The following is a 6671-nucleotide window of genomic DNA, read 5'->3' as shown; positions in this document are numbered from 1 at the left end:
ACACTTAGGGGCCAGTCTGCTACAGGAGATGTTATTCTTCTTGCTGCTAGAACGTCACCACCAGAAACACCATTTATGTCTGAAACCACACATCTAAGATAATGCTGATTCGAGAATTGAAAAGTCATGATTTCTATACGCAGGAAATTCCATGTAAGACAGAGCTTTGACCTTTGACTACCGTTTTTAAGATTGGCATCTTTGAGGCCTGAAGCTCCATGGTGGTATCATCTGTCTTTTTTCCAAATGTTAACCTTTCCTCCCTTAATCTCTGACTCTGTAGTAATGATCCAAATCACTCTACAGTTGGGGAAGTCCCTTGTTATCAATAAAAATGGTTCATTGTTTCTAACAAATCTCTGTGTATTTGCTTGTGCATAATTTTTGTTTTGAGGTGTTATGGCCTCTGTTGAAAACTGAGCAAATGTGAAGTTGAACTTTGAAGTTCTTCTTCATATAAGCATTTCTGTTTATACCTGCATCAGAAATAATGTCTTTTCCACCTATTTCTTGTTTTTCTCATATTTAGGCACGCACATATATAAGCACAAATTTCAGTATTTCAGGACTGTGCTTTGCAAATCTCTCTGTGTCTGGGATGGAGCTGGAGGTGAAAGAGGAGGAGGAATGATACTTTATTCAGGAAGTTAATGCAAATTCCAAAATAAACAAGAGGTGTCCTGAGTACTTAAAGGAATAATGGAAAGCAAGGGGAATTTTCCTGCATATATGAGAAATAAGAAGCAGAGAGAGGTGTCAAGCACATGAGACTAAAACATGCATATGAAAGTCAAAACATTCTATCGTATCATCTGCTTTTGATGGAAATGCAAATGTATTTGTTTGTATACATTGATGTTGAAATTGTTTCCAGTCACTTATTTGGTAAATAGTTTTAAGTAGTTTTGAAAGGGTCTCATCTTAGACACTGAAGACAAAGTAGAAAAATTAAAGAAAAATTTCCTGTTCTCACAGTGTTTACATTCTAGTAGGTGAAGAATAAGAAAATAAAAAAGAATTAAGATAATTTCAAACTGACAGTTGGGATGTGGGAATAAAACAGTTTAGTGGGAAAGAGAGTACGGATTGAAGCATTAAAGCGATATTTCAGGGAGGTATTTTCACCTTGTGATATCTCATGCCAATTGCAAAGAAAGATTCAAAAGGACAGTAGCAAATGTAAAGGGGAAAAGAAGTACATGAAGTTTTGGGAGAATATGATTTAGTAAGCATGTATGAGATAGCTTACATATCCAGTAAAGAGTCTTCACAAACTAACTCTTAACATACCTTCAATAACTGAAACGTTGTGACTCCCTTAGTTAAAGAGGGCTTCCTTGGTGGCTCAGACAGTAAAGAATCTGCCTGCAGCACAGACCTAGGGTCAGTCCTTGGGTTGGGAAGATCCCCTGCAGAAGGCAATGACTATCCAACCCAATACTCCTGCCTGATGTAGTCCATGGATAGAAGAGCCTGGCGGGCTACAGTCCATGGAGTTGCAAAGAGTTGGACACATCTGGACAGCTAACATTTTCATACTTTCACTAGTTTAAAGAACACTTGAGACATTCAGACCAGTGAGGGAAATGACAAAATGGTGATAATCAATCCAAATATCTATAAGTTTGTAAATGACACACAAATATTTGAACAGAAATTCGACTTAATCTATCAATTTTTTATTAGAGAAATATTAATTGAGCCCAACTTATGTGAAAGGTATTATAACCAGAGCTGGTTATTCCATGATGCACAGAATAGAGGCGGTTCTGCAGGCATCATTAGGTATGAAGAGGCTTGAGTGAAAAGGTTCAGAAATAATGCAATAAAGATGGAAGACTTTTCAGTAACCCAGGGGAATTGTGACCAGAAATTCTGCTTTGGCAGCGGCATTGAAAACAAAGTGTCTACTGTAGAGAATTTGTGAAGCAAACTTACAATTTCAAATTGCAAGGAGGACCGGAAAGGTAAGAAAACTGAAGCATAATGATGATTGGAATGAGGATATATTTTCTTTATGCCTATAATTCGTTATTAAACATAGCAGAGTCATAAGATTATATCAGTGATCAATCAAAGAAAAAAAAAGGTTGAATGATTTCTCAGCTGAAGGATTAATGCCTAATATTGAAAATTCTCAGAAAATGAAATCAGAAGCTTGATGAAAGTTCCTTTTGAAGGCACTCAATATAGTACTGGATCACCATTCATCTCACTGTTGAAATTTGAGTGTGCAATAGAAGACTTCATGGTTCTTATTGTAAAAAATAACAAGTATTGAAATCTGTGTGATTATGAACGATAGTGGTACACTTAAGCAAGTGAGATAAACAAAAATAACACCCCCCCCAACTTTAATATAGAAAAAGCAAGAGAGTTCCAGAAAAACATCTACTTCTGCCTTATTGACTATGCCAAAGCCTTTGACTGTGTGGATCACAACAAACTGTGGAAAATTCTGAAAGAGATGGGAATACCAGACCTCCTTAGCCATCTCCTGAGAAATCTGTATCCAGGTCAAGAAGCAACAGTTAGAACTGGACATGGAACAACAGACTGGTTCTAAATTGGGAAAGGAGTAAGTCAAGGCTGTATACTGTTACCCTGCTTATGTAACTTCTAAGCAGAATACACCATGCAAAATGCCAGGCTGGATGAAGCACAAGCTGGAATCAAGATTGCCAGGAGAAATATCAATAACCTCAGATACACAGATGACACCACCCTTATGGCAGAAAGTGAAGAGCAACTGAAGAGCCTCTTGATGAAAGTGCAAAACTAATACAATTATATAAAGTTTAAAAATAAAATAAAATTAAAAAAAAAAAGAAAACACTTAAAACTCAACATTCAAAAAACTAAGATCAGGGCACCTGATCCCATCACTCTATGGCAAATAGATGGGAAAACAATGGAAACAGTGAGAGATTTTATTTTCTTGGGCTCCAAAATCACTGCAGATGGTGACTGCAGCCAGTTAAAAGACACTTGCTCCTTGGAAGAAAATCTATGACCAACCTACACCAACCTAGACCAACCTATTTAAAAGCAAAGACATTACTTTGCCAACAAAGGTCCATCTACTCAAAGCTATGGTTTTCCAAGTAGTCATGTGTGGATGTGAGAGTTGGACTATAAAGAAAACTGAATGCTGAAAATTGATGATTTTGAACTGTGTTGTTGGAGAAGACTATTGAGAGTCCCTTGGACTGCAAGGAGATCAGACCAGCCCATCCTAAAGGAAATCAGTCCTGAATATTCATTGGAAGGACTGATCCTGAAGTTAAAGCTCCAATAGTTTGTCTACCTTATGTGAAGAACTGACTCATTGAAAAAGACCCTGATGCTGCAAAAGATTGAAGGCAGGAGGAGAGTGGGACAACAGAGGATGAAATGGTTGGATGGCCTCACCAACTCAATGGACATGAGTTTGAGCAAGCTCTGGGAGTTGGTGATGGACAGGTACCCTGGCTTGCTGCAGTCCATGAGGTGGCAAAGAGTAGGACATGACTGAGTGACTGAACTGAACTGAAATTTAAAAAGCTACACATTTTTTGGCTACATGTTGGCATTAGAAAGTTCAGATATTTAGTTTAGAGTGAGAAGAAAGAGTATGCTTGGATTTAGACATCCATAGAGAGAGAAACTTACTTGCAAACACACAGCTATACTGTAATATTTCTATTCTCAGTACTGCTGACATTCTGGATTATTTTTCTTTTGGTTACATGTTATTACATGGTGTTCTGTGCCCTGGAGAATTAGGAGCATCCTTGAGTTCTACAACAAGATGCCAATTGGTATTGGGAGGTAGGTATCTGGGTGAAGAACTCTGGCAAGAAGTTACAATGATTTAAGAAAATGAACAGACATATTTGTTTTCAAGTGATCAGAGGTAGATGTGAAAATAAAAAATAAAAAGTTAAGGGGAATTTTTTAAACACTCCCTCCCAAACCTTTTAAAGTAAGATGTATATTAAATGATAGGAAGATTTGAAAATGTGTATCTCTTATTGGGCACATGATTCTAGTGAGAAATTCTTTGGCAGAGGAAAATTAAAATGATGCTCTTTAAGTGAAATGAGTCTCCAAAATAAGAAGCTATTTTAAGCAAAGCGTTATTGGTCAACAGTGACTGGCTCATAATGTTGCTTCCATATTTGCTGCCTGTGTCAGGGAATGAATGGTATGTCCTTCCAATTACTGGCAGTATATAAAGGTCCAAGGGAAGGAGAAGACACACACACACTTCAGAAACATCGTCTTGCAGCTCACCTGAATCCTCTTCCCTTGACAACATGTGTTGTAACTACTACGGCAACTCCTGTGGCTATGGCTGTGGAAAGAGCTACAGCTGTGGGTTCAGCCCCTATTATGGCTGTGGATATGGAACCAGATATGGCTGTGGATACGGCTCAGGATATGGCTGTGGATATGGGACAGGATATGGCTGTGGATTTGGCCCCTATTATGGCTATGGCTACGGAACCAGATATGGCTGTGGATATGGCTCTGGCTATGGCAGCTACTGGCCAGTTTGCTACAGGAGATGTTATTCTTCTTGCTTCTAGAACATCATCATCTAAGCCCTTTTTGCTTCTGAGATGAAGCATCTAAAGATAATGCCAATTCAAGGATTTATAACGCACGATTTACACTTGCAAGAAATCACATGCCTGACAGAGGCTTTGACCTGCAAATACCCACTTTAGATTGGCATCTTTGAGCCCTGAAGCTTCTTGGTAGTATCTCTGACTCTTTTGCAAATGTTAGTCTTTATTCTCTCATTCTCTGTTACAACTGTATTGATGATCCTAACAAAATCACTTGTTCTCAATAAAAATGGTTCATTGTTTCTATCAAATCTCTGTGTACTTGCTTGGGAATTAGTCTTTTTCCAGGCCTTGTAGACTCAGTTGAAAATTGGGCAAACGTGATGCATGAAGTTTGAGCTCTTCTTTGATATAATACAAATATTTCTTTCATATCTGTGTCAGAAATAATGTCTTCTCCACCTGTTTCTTATATCTTATGTACTCAGGCACTCACATACCCAAGCAGAAATCTTCCAGTATTTCTGAACTGTGCTTTGTAAATCCCATTGTGTCTAGAATGCAACTAAAGGGGAAAGTGGAGGAAGAATACCACTTTCTTCAGGAAGTTGATGCAAAGTCCAAGGTAGACAAAAGATGACCTGAGTGCTTAAAAGAATGGAAGAGACACTTTCCAGGTTCATGAGAACTAGCATTAGAAATAGGAATTAAGAACACGAGAATAAGGAACTAAGCAACAGAAAAGTAATAATAGAAATACACTCATATTGTTTGTTTTGATGTAATTGCCTATGTATTTGCATATACTGAGATTAAGGCAATTGATTTCAATCTCTTAACTGACAGTTTTGAATATTATAAAAGGTCTCAAATTAGACAGTGAAGGAAATGTAGTAAATGAAAGACAAGCCTATTGCTTTCAGTGTTTATAATCCAGCATGTGCATATAGAAAAACCAACAGCATAAATAATTCAGATAATTTGAAACTGACAATTGGAGTGGAGGGAATAAAATACCGAAAAGCAAAAGAGAGTAAAGTTGTATTAGAGAGCTAGTTCAGGGAGCTATTTTGAACTTGTGACAAAGGAGCTGATGTCAATCACAAAGAAAGGACAGTAGCAAGTGTAAATGGGAGAAAATTTATGAAGTTTTGTAACAATATGATTTGTTAGGCATGTATGAGATAATTCACACATCTAGAAAAGAGTTTTCACAAAGTAACTCTTAACATACCTTCAAAATCTGAAGCATTGTGACTCCCTTAGTTGAAGAGGGCTTCCTTGGTGGCTCAGACAGTAAAGAATCTGCCTGCAGCTCAGATTTGGGGTCAGTCCTTGGGTTGGGAAGATCCCCTGCAGAAGGCAATGACTATCTAACCCAATATTCCTGCCTGAAGTAGTCCATGGATAGAAGAGCCTAGCGGGTTACAGTCCATGGGGTTGCAAAGAGTTGGACACATCTGGACAACTAACACTTTCATACTTTCACTAGTTAAAGAACACTTGAGACATTCAGCTCAGTGAAATGACAAAATGGTGAAAACAATCCAAATATCTATTAGTTTGTAAATGACACACAAATATTTGAACAGAAATTTGACTTAATATATCAATTTTTTATTAGAGAAAATTAACTGAACCCAATTTATGTGCAAGGTATTATAACCAGAGCTGGTTATTCCATGATGCACAGAATAGAGGCGGTTCTTCAGGCATCATTAGGTATGGAGAGGCTTGAGTGAAAAGGTTTAGAGATAATGCAATAAAGATGGAAGACTTGTCAGTAAACCAGGAGAATTGTGGCCAGAAATTCTGCTTTGGCAGAGGCATTGAAAAGCAAAGTGTCTACTGTAGAGAATTTGTGAAGCAAACTTATAATTTCAAATTGCAAGGAGGACAGGAAAGGTAAGAAAACTGAAGCATAATGATGATTGGAATGAGGATATATTTTATTTATGCCTATCATTCATGATTCAACATAGTAGAGTCATAAGATTATACCAGTGATCAATAGAAGAAAAAAAAAGTTTGAATGATTTCTCAACTGAAGGAAAAATACCTAGTATTGAAAATTCTCAGAAAATAAATCAGAAGCTTGATGAAACTTCCTTTTGAAGG

The 6671-nt window shown here is 37.4% G+C and overlaps 1 protein-coding gene across 1 annotated transcript; it reads left to right on the top strand.

Annotated features, from left to right (window-relative positions):
• Window positions 1–4256: 4256 nt before the first annotated feature.
• Window positions 4257–4891, top strand: LOC112586286 (keratin-associated protein 21-1-like). Its single transcript, XM_025290718.3, has one exon. It carries the CDS (start codon window positions 4299–4301, stop codon window positions 4569–4571), a length of 273 nt encoding a protein of 90 aa, XP_025146503.1. The 5' UTR covers window positions 4257–4298; the 3' UTR covers window positions 4572–4891.
• The last annotated feature ends 1780 nt before the right edge of the window (window positions 4892–6671 follow it).

The sequence above is a fragment of the Bubalus bubalis genome, chromosome 1 (genome assembly GCF_019923935.1).
Source record: "Bubalus bubalis isolate 160015118507 breed Murrah chromosome 1, NDDB_SH_1, whole genome shotgun sequence".
NCBI lineage: Eukaryota > Metazoa > Chordata > Mammalia > Artiodactyla > Bovidae > Bubalus > Bubalus bubalis.
Note: the sequence above shows the minus strand (reverse complement) of the source record. Positions and strands in the feature narration are given on the sequence as shown.

Bases quoted from the DNA above. Each gene is read 5' to 3' on its own strand.
- LOC112586286 (XM_025290718.3), top strand. From the start codon at position 4,299: ATGTGTTGTAACTACTACGGCAACTCCTGTGGCTATGGCTGTGGAAAG.